We start from the raw sequence: 14,336 nt of genomic DNA, 5'->3' as shown, positions 1-14,336 counted from the left end.
GGAATATAGCAAGGTGTCTTATACTAAATCAGCACAATCTATGCTGTCTGACACCAGCTCTCTGTGATTTCAGGCAGCAGTTATCACCCAGCCTTACCTGGAGACAACAGGGATTGAACCCAGAGCCTTCTGCATGCAGACCAAGGGTTCTACCACTAAGCTTTGGCATTCCCCCCTAAAAAAGGAAGTAAGATTCCAGTCCTCATGATTCTGAATTTAAGGAAGGGCTGGGGAGCTGACTTCTGCTGAAGTCAGTCCATTGACCCCTCTTGCTAAGTACTGCGTACACCGACTGGCAGCTGCTATCCAGGGTTTCAGACAGGGACTCTCCCCCAGCCCTACCTGTTGATGCCACTGGGGATTGAACCTGGGCCCCTCTGCCACTGAACTATGGCCCTTCCCCAGCTTATGCTGTGTGTGGCATCTGACAACATAACATAAATGAAAATGCTTTGGTCTCTGCCCCACAGTGCTTCAGTCTACAGTCGGCCAGGATATACAGAAGCTGATTGAATCCTTTTATGAGGAAGACCTTATCAGTCACCTCCCTGCCTTATGTTTGAGCTTCTTGGAAAGGGAGGAGCTAAGATGGACCTTTGGCCTGATCCAGCCCTTGTATTCTTACAGTACGATTAGAGAGGAGGAAGACAGGCTGACTGGTGGCTGTATGAGCTATGACAGCAAAATAGAACCTCCATTTTCAGGAGCAGTTTGCCTTTCAGTACAAACCAAGGGTTAGGTGATCATGAAAGGCTATTCCTCCAAGTCCTTGGTCCTGAGCTCTGTGATGCTTCTGACTAGCTGGTCTCAGATGGTTCCTCCCCCCCCCCCCCACTCTAATCCAGGAAGGCAATTCTCGAGTTGACTGTGGGTTGGGGGGGGAGTGGAGACCAGATGAAACTAAAAAAAGATGTACATGAACAATTGCAATTTCAGGACATTCTGGAAACGAATATATATACACAAGGGCTTCCACTTTGGAAGTGGTGAAGATCACATGAATTAGAAGGGGAGGCAATCTCAGAGGATGTGTCGAGTGCTTCCCACTAACACAGCCTTTGCCAACCCTCCAGAAGTTTAGAACTGGAATTCTAAGCAGCCCTAGCCAGCATGCTGGTAGTTGTAGTGCAAAACTTCTAGAGGGTGCCTGGTTGGCAAAGAAGGTGGCATCCCTTCCCCCAAGTGTTCTTAGGATTTAAAGCACATTACTTCCCCTCAATAATCCTGGGAACTGTATTTGCTGAACAATTGATAAGAATTTGGAATACAGAAATGGGAGGTATGAGGAAGTCGGGGAAGGAAGGTATAAGAAATTAGGATACGAAATGGTACATGTTTTTTGTTTCGTTTTGTTTTTGTATGTCTATGTATGTCGTGTTTACATGGAAAAACTTTTGAATAAAAATATTTAAAAAAAAAAAAAATAAAATAATCCTGGGAACTGTAGTTCTTTAAGGCTGCTGGGAATTGTACCACTGTGAGGGGGTAAAAGCTACAGTTCCCAGGATTCTTGGTGTGTGTGTGTGTGATGTGTTTTAAAACATATTGTGTTTGTTGCAACCTGCTTTTCAACAGGCCACACCAGTGGTTGAGTAGCTTCCTTGCATGTAGATTAAATCCTTGGCATCTCCAGGTAAGGCTGTGAGAGATCCCTACCTGAATCCCTGAGCTAGATGGACTCATACTGAATACTGAGCTAGATGGACCTGTGGTCTGTCTCAGTAGAAGGCATATTCTTCTGTTCCTAGGAACCAGCTCCAGGACTCGTGGATTAATAATGCTGATGATATAATTATAGAATGCCTCTGAGCATGTGCCGTAGGCCTTCCCACACCAGATGTACTCATCTAAATTTGGGACTGGGCTTCCAGCCAGCTCTGAAGCCCTGGCACTTCTAGCTCTCCCCCACCCCTTCCAGTTAGCCCACAAAAAAACATTTTGCGTAATGGGGTTGTTGATGCTTTTGTGGGTTTGCCAAATTATCACCTTCACCTCTGCCGAGAGGACGTGCTCTTAGCTGTATTACGCCATCCCTGCTTTGCTAGGGGGTGAGGGAATTCAATCTCAAGAATTTCATTTAATTCCCACCATGAGAGGGAACCAGGAGTTGCCTAGAAAGAAGAAGGTTACTTTCAGGAAACCTGTCTAACATGGTTTGAGATCCCTGTCATCCCTTCTCATGAATCCTTGCAGTGTTTGGAGGATGCTGGAGAAGTCACTTTTGTGGAGTGGGAAATTTGTGTCCCACCATGATCCTCAGCGACATAGGAAAAGAATATTCACTAATTTGGCCAGTTCAGGAGTATCCCAGAGCCTGAGATTTGAAACCTGAGATCTGGGGCGGCCCCGATGATGTCATGGGGGGAGGCCTCCTAGTGATGTCACGGGGTGGGCTTTGGAGATGGAGGTTAATTGGGAGAGGAGAGCAGAGGAGAGCCACCCCAGTGTGTCCCTTCTATAATTTGCAGTCAGCTCCTGCTGGGCTGAAGCTTGCAAGTTGTATGCACTGTCGTCATCATCATTTTTATTGTCATTATTACTATTATTAAAGGCCACCTCGCATACCTGGAGATTCATGCCAATCAGTTGCTGCCTGGAGACGGCCAGGCAAACTGGGAGACTTTGCGTCAGACCTGGAGGTCTGACAACCCTAGTAGGAAAGGATATTAACTTGTCTCCTACAGTTGGTCTGAGCAACCAGTGTTTCAGGAGCAGTAATGGTTTGTGCCTGTTTGGCCTGGTGGGGCAGAAGGCAGTGAGCCCAAGAAGTAGATGGGGCCAGTAATGAGTGGAGAAAGGGCCAATGGCAAGTGGAGGCAGAGCCAACTAATTATGGTTTTGTTCCTATCCTCCTCACTAATGAGTTCTGCAAGAGCAACTAAGAAGGAGGAGGAGGAGGAAGCTGGCAGTCTGTGCCACTTGCTGGACTGGTTGTAAGAAAGCAAGCCCATGCCAGGAGGGCAGTCAGTCGGGTACACTTGCCCTGGACCTCAGAGGACTAAGCTGGCTGGGGGCCCCACCAGGGACCGGCCAATTTTTTGCTTGAGTTTATAACTTTATTCTAACAAGACTCCCACCTTGGGCCTCAGATAAGCTCTGCACAAGGCTGAGAGAGGATGTTTGGCTGAGGGCAGACTGAAGTTCATAGGGCAGTGCCCATTTTGTCCTAATGGACCAGCCTCCACTGTTTGGCACAGCACCAGTACTGGAAATTCTCTCCCTCTTGTATATGTGTGTTACTCAATGCTCACTCTGTACAAGCTCAGAGGCCCCCTCTGTTCAATTCCAGGACAGTGTCATTGCTGGAGGACAAGCCTCTTTGGGATTTTTTACTCTCGTTTTAAGCCTTACGTGACTTAAGTAGCCAAAGGATCCAACACATTTTCCCAGCTGGCTGCTGGAAAACCCCCAATCAGAGCATGAAAGCAATATTCCTACTCAGATATCTGTCCCCACCAATGGTGCCATCAGGGAAGGATTTTGGGGTCCAGGGTCCAGAACTCCACTTGGCAAGGGAGATTCCATTTGGTGAAGGGCTGGTTTTTTCATATTTTGAAGCACAGAATACACATTACCATCTAAATAGCACCCCCTTCCATAATACCATTAAGTCCAGAACACAAGAAGAAGACGGCCACCAACTTGGATAGCTTTAAAATAGGATTAGACAAATTTGCAGAGGATAAGGCTAGCAATGGTGACTAACCCCAGTTGCTATGTTCTACCTCCTCTTTTGAAGGCAGTAATACTTTGAATTGCCAGTTTCTGCAAACTGCAGGAGGTGAAGAGTTGCTGTTGCGTCCCAGTTCTGCTTGTAGCCTTCCTTTTGGGGCGTCTGGTTGGCCACTGTGAGAACGTGATGCTGGACTAGATGGGCCACTGGCCTGATCCTTCTTATGTACAAAACTATCCCACAGGTGCCCAGTATTTCGTATGTTAGAGAGAGACTGCAGCTGTACCTGGAGGTTCCATTTAGCTATCGATTCTATTTCAGGAGAAAGGGGGTGCCATACTTGCTTTGATTTAAAGCCATACTGTGGAAATGAATTGGAAATGTTATATATTCCCCCCCTTCCTTTTACCTTCCTTTATGGGTATCTAAGAGGAGTATATTTAAAATAACCTTGGCAGGCTTATCAAGAAATATCTCTCTTTCACATCCTGCCTCTTATGAAAACATCTGGCAGTGGGCATGAGAGTCTTCTTTCCTTTTCTCTGGTGTTTGGTCTAAGGAAGTGTTTGTTACAAAACCTTCACTTTATAGAAGCACCAGAGTCTAGCCACAAGTTATCAACAGCCCTTATTCTGAAGGAAAGCGCCTGCCCTACTTGCCTTTGATGCAGATATGGTTGTCACAGGTGGGTCCAGACATTTAACTGTTGAACTGCTTCTGTGCTGCAGAAGCAGATGGTGTTCTGATTTATATGATCTGCTGTTGTACAGTAATGCGGTTGTGTAGGTGGTTGTATGTGTGAAGAATCAGTTTCATTCTTTGTGTTTAAGTCTTGTGGTTTGACTACAAGTCATGAGATCTAAATGCACTTGATTTTGTGGAAGTGTGGAGTGTTCAAGAAGGCTGGGGTTATGTCAGGTTTAAGGGACTGTGTGTAATGCAGAAGTGGAAGAAAGTCCTGATATCCAACACAGAGACACAAGTCTCAGAATGTGGTACAGTATTGGCATTCAGAGAACCTCAGCTTTCATTTGCAGGGAATCAAGTTTCTAGTTCTCATTTTATTTAGGATGCTGCCTTCTTCTGAGTCAGACCATTGGTGCACGTAGCTCAGTATTTTCTACAATGACTCCATGCTTTTCGTACCTGGAGATGCCCTTGGGGGTTTAACCTCGGACCCTCTGCATGCACAGCACTTCCCCAAATTAATTTATCTGTCAATTATAGTTCCCAAACCCCCTCCCTTTCTCAGCTTTCTCTTTTAGGTCTGTAAAATGGTCCTAGAATATTTTAAAGTAGATATTCATTTATGTCCATGTTTTTTGAAAAATAGCTTTAATATCTGTTAAAAGCAGCCATATTCTACCTTTCCTCCAAGGAATTCATGGCATACAGGCTTCTCTCTTTATCCCTGCACAACAACCCTGTAAGGTACCGTAGGTTAGGCCTGGAGAGAGTGACTGGCTTAAGGCCACCCAGTGAGCTTCGTGGATGAGAAGGGATTTGAACCCCACTCTTCCAGGTTCTTCACCTCTGCTAAGAAATGCTTGTGCCAATAATAATAATAATAATAATAATAATAATAATTTATTATTTATACCCCACCCATCCATCTGGGTTTCCTCAGCCACTCTGGGCTGCTCCCAACAGATTAAAAACAGAATAAAACATCAAACATTAAAAACTTCCCTAAACAGGGCTGCCTTCAGATGTCTTCTGAAAGTTAAATAGTTGTTTATTTCCTTGACATCTGATGGAAGGGCATTCCACAGGGTGGGCACCACCACCGAGAAGGCCCTCTTCCTGGTTCCCTGTAACCTCACATCTCACAGTGAGGGAACCGCCAGGAGCCCCTCGGCTCTGGACCTCAGTGTCCAGGCTGAACGATGCGGGTGGAGACGTTCCTTCAGGTTTACTGGGCCAAGGCTGTTTAGGGCTTTCAAAGTCAGCACCAACACCTTAAATTGTGCTTGAAAACGTACTGGGAGCCAATGTAGGTCTTTTAGGACTGGTGTTATATGGTCTTGGCGGCCACTCCCAGTCACCAGTCTAGCTGCTGCATTCTGGATTAGTTGTACAGTGGTACCTCATGTTAAGTACTTAATTCGTTCCGGTGCTCCGTTCTTAACCTGAAACTGTTCTTAACCTGAAGCACCACTTTAGCTAATGGGGCCTCCTGCTGTTGCCACGCCGCTGGAGCACGATTTCTGTTCTCATCCTGAAGCAAAGTTCTTAACCTGAGGTAATATTTCTGGGCTAGTGGAGTCTGTAACCTGAAGCGTGTGTAACCTGAAGCGGTACCACTGTAGTTTCCAGGTCACCTTCAAAGGTAGCTAGGGCTATGTCTGCTTAATTTTTTATTACGCATACAAGCCTTAAATAAAGAAAATCATCCACTTTAACCTTTTGCCAGCTCTGATCAGCACCACCCTCCCTGATCAAGGATTACGTCCCAATCAGCAATGAAATATGAGTTTCATTAAATGATTTTTTCTCCTTAGGGCAGGCTGCACCTGCCAAAATCCAGTCATGCAACAAGTGTGCAAAAGAGACCTTCCTCTCTGGCCATGCACAGTATGTATGTGTGCACTTTGTGTTGAATGCTTCGGACAATCCGTTCCCTTTGAGAGAAAGAGCTGGAGATTCTCTTGGAACAACTCCCAGGAATTATTCTGAGCCAGGAGTGGATAACTTTTGTAGGTTTACGGATGTTGCTGGACTCCAGCTCCCATCAGCCCCAGCCAGCATGGTCAACAGCCAGGGATGATGGGAGTTGGAGTCTAAAGATCACTAGAAGAACACAAATTCCCCAGCCCTGATCTGAGAAACTGCCTACAAGAGATGGAGGAATGCCTCTTATTTAAAAGAGGCCTTCCCTCATAGGAGAGAGAGGGGACAATGCCTCTCCTTAGATTAGAGCTGGGGAATCTGTGCCCCTCTATATGGTGTGGGACTCCAACTCCCATCAGTCCCCATCAGCATGGCCAACAGTCAGGGGACAATAGGAGTTGCAGTCCAGCAACATCTGGAGGCCTCCTCCAGCGGTCTTCCACTATAGATCTCCAGCTGTTGTTGAACTGAAACCCGCATCACCCCTGGCTGTTGGCTAAACTGGGTCTGGAGGATGAGATTTGTAATTCAACAACAGAGGGGGAAGAACACTGCTCCAAACAGAGGTCCTTGCTGCATTTCTGCCAGCCAGAAGGGGGAGCCTTCTGCTTTGTTTATATTAGGTTGTCCCTCCCTTCTCTTCTCACCAGGTTAAAGCAGTGAAGAGTCTTACGCCACTTCAGTAACTAACACATTGACTGTGTGGTGTAAGCTGTTTTGTGTTACAGTGATTTTGTATTCTTGTGTTCCCTCTCAAAACACTTCAGAATTCCAGGCAAGACTAGGCCTCTCACAGCTTACAGCTGAAGCCAAAGCAGAATTTCCCACCTAGACATTTTCAATTTGGCAAAATGTCACCGTTCTGATTTTGACATGCGCTGGCCTTGGTTGCTTTATGTTGCCTAATTCTCCTCTCAAGCAAGGCTTCACACCCTGTGTTTCCACAAGAGTGAGGACGAGTTATTAAGGGGGGGGGGGGAATCGAATTCAGTCCTCATTTAAAGGCAGTGCAACCTGATTTGTGCTTTCTGAATTGACACGAGAACCAAAACTCAGCCATCTTTCAAAATTCACACATATATGAATGTTACAATGCCAGTCTCCAACCAAAGAGTGTTTACAAAAATGCATATATTGAGGAGAAGTGACCATAAAAATGAATCTTTTAATGAAAATTGCATACGAATGTGCATTCTGTATGGGGAAATGGCTGCAAAAAAGTGTTATTGAGTCAAAGCTACATCCAAACATAGGTCCCTCTCTCTCTCTCTCTCTCTCTCTCTCTCTCTCTCTCTCTGTGTGTGTGTGTGTGTGTGTGTGTGTGTGTGTGTTAGGAGAAATTTGCACTAAAATGCTAATAAATTTCATGAGGATTTGGCCCTTTAAGCACCACGTCTACCTCTAGTTGAGTGTTATAACTTCTGCTTGGTGTGCAGAACATTCCCTGTTCAACTTCCAGCATCTCCAGATCAGGTGGGCTTCTGCCTGAATGCCTGTCTGCTGGCAGTCTGTGTAGATGACACTGAGCTAGATGGACCAATACGCTGACTCAGCAGAAGACAAGTTTCAGTGGGACTGTTTAAATCAGCCTTCACTGTATAGTTGTTGTAAACTGCTCTGGGTGTTTTTTTTTTAATGAATAGTGGAATATAAATATTTCAGAATCATGAGGACTGGAATCTTGGATTTTAGCTGTTTTACTTTTGGATCAGAGGTTCAGTGCCTAGGGAGGAGAGACTCCTTCCTGAAACCCTGGGGAGCTGCTGCCAGTCAGTGTAGACAATACTGAGCTAGGTGGACCAATGTTCCGATAAAGCATATTCCTGTGTAGTCATGACTTTAGTCCTGTTGATTTAAATGAGAACTCAGTGCAACTGATTTTGCCTGCAATAATAAAGCAGGGATAGGCAACGTGGTGCTCTCTAGATGTTGTTGGGACTACAACTCCCATCAGCCTCAGCAAGCACGATCAGTTGTTAGTGATGATAGAAGTAGTAGCCAAACAACTTCTGGAGGGCACCACGTTGGCCATCCCTGCACTAAAGCAACTCCACACGTGACATCATGTGCAATCAAACGTCTTCACTGAGCTTTTGTTTTCTCTATTGAATCTTCTCCACATCCATTTTCTTTTGTCCTTCCTGCCTCGTGCACCGTTTGGCCAGCGGTCAAAGACAATGTTTGTGCATGTAGGCTTGACGTCAAGGGTGACGGGCTGCATCCAGGATAAATTTCTTTTTTTCCAAAGGTTGCCGGGGGTGGGGGTGGGGTAAAAACACTTAACTGCAAAATAATACCAGCACCCTCTCTGATGGATAATTTGATAAATGGGTTGACCTTCTAGACAGGACTGAGCTCACAAAAATGGACAATACTTTTTTCTTTTTAAGTTTCTTGTGATTTGTGCCTAGGAGGAGCTGGTTATCTTTCTGCCTGCATCTCAAGTCCCTCTTGGAACTGGGCCTCACCTGTTCCGCAGGATGTCTGGGGCTTATTTTCGTTCTCTCAGTGGGAATGTCTGGACATCTTCATCTCAATTCTGTCAGTGCTGGAGACAGGAAATGGACATGATGAAGGTTGCCGTCTGACACCAAAGCATCAAACTGGCAGGCCTCATGAATTTGTTGAAGGATTAAATGGCAACGCTAAGCTGTGGTTTATTAAACCCCAAAGCAAACTTAATTCATGTTCTGTTCATGTGGCAGTTATGGGAGCTACTCTCAGGCATAGTTCAGATATTCTGGGGCCACATTCACGCCACATGTTTATGGTGCTACAACGGCACTTAAAAAAGTAATGGCTTCCCCTAAAGAATTCTGGGAACTTTAGTTTGTTTAGGGTGCTGAGCATTGGTAGGAGACTCCCCTATTCCCCCTCCTATTGCTATAATTCCCAGAGTTCCCAGGGAACAGGGATTGACTGTTAAATCACTCTGGAAATTATAGCAATAGGAGGGGAATAGCGGAGTCTTCTACCAACTCTCAGCACCCTTAACAAACTATAGCTGCCATGATTAATTTGGGGAAGCTGAGACTGCTTAAAGTGGTATCATAGCACTTTAGATGTATGGTGTGAATGTGGCCTGAGCTAGTTTATTCCAAGTACTGCTACCATCTAGCATTAATCCATCTAACTTTCCATTGAAATTAGTGGGTTTAAGTTACCTATGTTTGTTAATTTCAATGAGTCTACTAGCATTGGAGGACTAGCATTGGATATAGATCATAGTCTTCTCACTGACATATAAATTGTGTTCACATTCCCACTGACTCACCATGTTTCCAGTCCTGGGTTATTAATCTGTGTTCCCATGATGTTATCCAAACTGCATATGTATCCTGTACTTTGTTATAAAATACAACTGTGTGTTTCATTGTTTTCTCAAGCCAGCTTCACACTTACTGCAGTCTTCAAGCCGTTCCTAATTCATCTTCAGCCAAGGTATGAACACCTTTGCAGACGGTCAAGATACGCACACCCGTCAAAGACCCCTGGTGTGTAGACAAATGGGGAAAATCTGACTCTAATGAAGACATGCTGATGTGAACAGCTTGGAGGGGGGAGAAATTCGGGGGGACGGACGGACCTAACCCTGAATCAATTTCACTATGCTCTAATGTCGCAATGTGAACATGCCCCTAGTTTTCTGAGGGCTGTTCGATCACTGCAGTCATCTCCAGTAGCCAAAAGTGGTTGAACATGGGTTGTTGTACAGCTTTGTAGGCATATGGAACACTGTCTTATACAGAGCCAGCCCATTGGCTCATCTAGTTCAATACTATCAACATGGACTGGCAGAGGATTTCAGGCATGATTCTCTCTTGGCCCTATCTGAAGATTGAACCTGTGACTATCTGCATAGCCCTTCGTCCCTCATTTGCTCCTTGGGAGAAGCCCTTTACTCTCCCAGTGTCGTGATGAGTGATCCAGGCCTGAACTATTTCCTTTGCAAATAGCAAGTGGCAATAACTTGAGAATGGCTCTTGAGGGATTGGGTTAGAAAACGCCTTTCCCACCAAGGAGGACATTTCCCAATAGCTGTGACGCATTTGGCCCATGGGCCATCTCTGGAGACTTGACCCTGAAGTGCCACTGAGTTTTCAGGGAGTAGGATCTTGGCTTTCTTCTCAATCTTTCTCTTTCCCTTTGGAGGAAAAAGAGAGAGGCCATTTTGCTGTCAACACTGGATGGGAATCTTGAAGATGATTTATTTATGCAAACTCCTCAATGTATAGTAATGTCCATTGCAGATGTTTTGGACTATGATTCCTTTAATCCCTTACCATTTGCATTGATGGCTGGGGCTGATGGGAATTGGAGTACAAAACATCAGGATATTTGGGTGCTTGTATAAGCAAAGAGAGATAAGTCTCTGCTCAAAGGCGCTTGCAATCTAAACTCTGAATGTAACAACAAAGGAAGGGAGAGACGCTGGAGTAGTCGAGAGACTTCAGCTTATCGGCTGGTTATCTTTTTGGCCCTGGGGGAACATTTGGACTTTAATTATGCCTCTTGCTTGCCTGGGAGAAGGATCAAGAGGGGTGTGTAAGTATGTATAGGAACTAGCCAAATTAAATTCATGGCTCTGTCCCTTGTTTGCCTCTGGCTCTGCCCACCACTGGCAGGTGGCCCTCCAGATGTTGCTGGACTACAACTCTCATCATCCCTGACCCGTGGCCATGTTTGCTGGGGCTGGTGTGAGCTGTAGTTGAGCAATCTCTGGAGGTCCATAGGTTACTCATATCTGGTTTAGGCATTGTTCTCACAAGCTCATGTCCCGGTGGTGCGGGAATAGCTGTTGCATTCTGGGCCTCGCCTTCATATTTTTAAAAAATAATAATTCAGATTCCACCCTTTTCATCTATGTCCCGTGTACATTATCTGTAAAGATATGCCATGGGGCCATATCCCACATTGCCCTGGGGCTGTGGTCACAGCACTAGTAATGGCAGGGTGTTCTGTCTGAAAAGGGGCTCTGGCGTCACCTCCAGGGACCTATTTTTGCAGGGCAGAGGCTGGAATTCGGAGCAGGCCTCAAAGCCTGTCCTAGTTGCCATGGCAATATAGTGGGATTTTTTTTTAAGTTCGGCAGATGCATTCCGCCTTCTTCACAGCACTGACATGACAAACCTGGCAGAAGGACCTGGGGGCTTTGGGTATTGCGATCTGAGCTCCCGTTTGCCCCCTTGAATGAGGCCTGAATGTGCTCACAAAAGCTGCCTCGCCATTGTATGGTTGGTTGGCTGGGGATTCAACATGACATTGCCCCTTTGACTCCAAAATGGAAGCACAGACACTTGATTGGTGCTAAACCATGAAGCAGTGTTGTGCACCCATTGAATGTGTAGAATTCCTCCCAATTAATTAATAATAGTTGCCCACACAAGACAGTTTCTTGGTTTCAAAGAATTTAATGTAGTATACTCAGTGGTAATAGCATTTGCTTTGCCACAATAACAGCCATACTTCCAACATCTCCAGATCAGGTTAGGACTGTCCCCTGCCTGAATGCAGGTAGGCCCTCCTTTTTCTCACAAGTGAATGAGGCAATAACAATGCTTTCAAGTTTATGAGACACTAGCATAGAGGAATGTAGGAAGCCGCTAACAAACTGCAATTCCCAATATTATTTGGGCTAGGGATGTGCTTTAAATGTGCAATGTGTGCACAGCCTTGGATTCGTCTTGAGGGGCTGTTGTTGATCACTATACCTCTGGGATTTAGCCCCTTTAAAAACCAGCCACCTTTTCTCCCCAGCGACAACAAGGCCTGGAATATCTCCTGCCGTTTTCCATCTCTGAGCAGCTGAATTTCCTCTCTCCATAGTTCTGAGCCTCTAGCACCTTGAGTTTTATTCCAGGAATCCGGGCAGAGCTCCAGAAAGGGGCCCAGTCTCAGGCAAAATGTAGTTGATGCCGACCCATTAACAGGGAGGTCAGTCGAGGGCCTTTCCATGGCCTGGCATGTGTCCATCAAAGCAACGGAAAGCTCTCTGGGGATCCTGACCCACTTTCATCCTGAACACCCACCCCTCACTTTCCTTCCTTGTAAGTGAAATGGTGTGTAGAAATCCAGGCCAGCCCGGGGACAGGGAAAGGGATGTATATACCCTTGAAATGAACTTCCCTCTGCTTTCATTTCCCTCCCTGTGGGACAGCCAACTTGAGTTGGGATTGGAAGGAGGCCTTATGGAAGCAGTGGGGAGAGAGGCTGCCTTCCTCAAAGTTGAGGAAATGGAGGTTGAGTGGTTTCCTTATATAGCTATTTGCAACAATCCCCCTCCCCGCCAGGTAGCAGATAATACACCACAGATACCACTTTAAACAGCCATGGCTCCTATTCCCCTCACAGAGCTGTGATTCTCAAGAGTTCCCTTGGAAGAGGAATTGATTGTTAAACCATTTTGGAATTGTAGTTCTGGGAGGGGAATAGGGGAGTCTCCCAACCACTCTCAGCACCCATAGATATATTACGTACAGCTTACAGAATTATTTGGTGTTATCGCAGTGGTTTAATGCATGGTTTGAATGTGGCCATTCTCCAGCCACACACACATCCATACGTTCACACACATCTCTGTCCCTCTTTGAATATTAACAACATAAGAAGAGCCTTGCTGGATGAGGCCAGTGGCCCATCTAGTCCAGCATCCTGTTCTGAGTGGTGGCCCAGATGCCACAATGGGAAGCTTGCAAGCAGGACCTGAGCCTGACAGCAACTCTCGCCACTTGTGATTCACAGCAGCTGGTATTCAGAGGCATGCTCTGGGGGTAGATAAAACCAGCAGCGGATCATATGCCAACGCTACCCAGGACAGACGCACTCCTGAGGGGGGCAGGGCATGCTACCGAGGGTCACGGGGCGCAGAGGGTGCCCTCCCAGGCACGGGATAGCTGGTCAGGTGCATGGAGCGGCACACGCGCCCTGCAGCTGGGGGGTGGAGCGAGCCACCCACGGGGGGCAGAGTAAGCCGCCGGTGGCGGACATTCGGCGCGCCACCTGCCCGCGACTCCCAAGCCTCTCCCAACTCCAGAGCTGTCAAAACGATCCATCGAGGGAAGATGGGGAGCTGCGCCGCTTTCCCAGTGGCCTTCTCTCTTCATTTTGACATTTCAGGACTCAGGGAGGCTTGGGAGTCGCAAGCGGGTGGCACACCAAATGTCACCCCCCTCAGGGATGACACCTGGGTCGGACCACCCCCACCTTCCTCCGCCACTGGATGGAACAGACATCATGGCTAGCAGCCACTGACAGCCTTGTCCTCCTCTGTAAATTTATCAACTCCTCCTTGGTGGTCATCACTGCCTCTCATGGGAGCAAATTCCATATCTAAACTATGTGCTGTGTGAAGAAGTAAGGTTCCCCCCTCCTTCCCCCTGCACTTTTAAACATGTACCTCTTGCATTTAACGCTTCTGGAGCTTTTAGCTGGAGGGTTATGTTGTTGTGATAAACAGCCAGGTTGCCTAGTTCCTTAGCTCCTCCCTTGCCTGACTCCACGTTCCAGGTCACGGGGAGGGACATATTAAGCATGCTTCATCCAGGTGAGGCCATGTCTGTCAGGGAGTTTGAGTGCCGCGGTGGGGAGGTGGTGTTACTCATTGTTTTGGAAGGAGCGAGGCATGAAGAATGTGAGCGAGCTTCCTCGAGGATGGAAAATATCCAGGGCCAGGGCTACCCCACCAAGGAGGCAGGCATGTTCAAGAAAAGGGTCTTTTTGGAGGCGTTTCGTGAAGGGAGAGGAGACTTCAGTTTCCGTGATGTTCCTGAGGAGCTACCAAGGCAGAAAGAAGGTCAGATGGGCAGCTGGGAGATGGGTGTGAGTGTGTGTTTGGTTGCTCTATGTCATCATTTCCCTGAAATGCTGTCTTCAGGGTGTCTGGAGGCTATAATCCTATCAGCCCCAGTTAGCATAACTTATGGCAGCTGTGGTCTCCATGTATCTGGGGGGCAACATTTTGGGGGATGCTTCTCTACCTTGGATTTGAGACTTTGGGTTTGAATCCCCATACTGCTTAAATCCAGTTGATCCTTCTGTGGATTGTCCCAAACAG

At 46.6% G+C, this 14,336-nt stretch overlaps 1 protein-coding gene across 4 annotated transcripts in view; it reads left to right on the top strand.

Annotated features, from left to right (window-relative positions):
- Positions 1-14,336, top strand: part of RALGDS (ral guanine nucleotide dissociation stimulator) — a 91,010-nt gene that overhangs the window by 1,148 nt on the left and 75,526 nt on the right. The window contains exon 1 of one of the 4 annotated variants that reach the window (XM_083596340.1): positions 11,397-14,075. The exons of 2 other annotated variants lie outside the window; for them this stretch is intronic. In XM_083596340.1, coding sequence (XP_083452466.1) covers positions 13,905-14,075 — 171 coding nt within the window. In that variant the 5' untranslated portion in view covers positions 11,397-13,904. Of the gene's footprint in view, positions 1-11,396; positions 14,076-14,336 lie in introns of those variants that run through there. One more of the 4 variants, XM_083596336.1, reaches the window with a different exon arrangement.

Source organism: Podarcis filfolensis (genome assembly GCF_964270895.1).
Source record: "Podarcis filfolensis genome assembly, chromosome: Z".
In the NCBI taxonomy this organism is placed as follows: Eukaryota; Metazoa; Chordata; class Lepidosauria; order Squamata; family Lacertidae; genus Podarcis; species Podarcis filfolensis.
The sequence above is the reverse complement of the archived record's forward strand: the minus strand, read 5'-3'. Positions and strand labels throughout refer to the sequence as shown.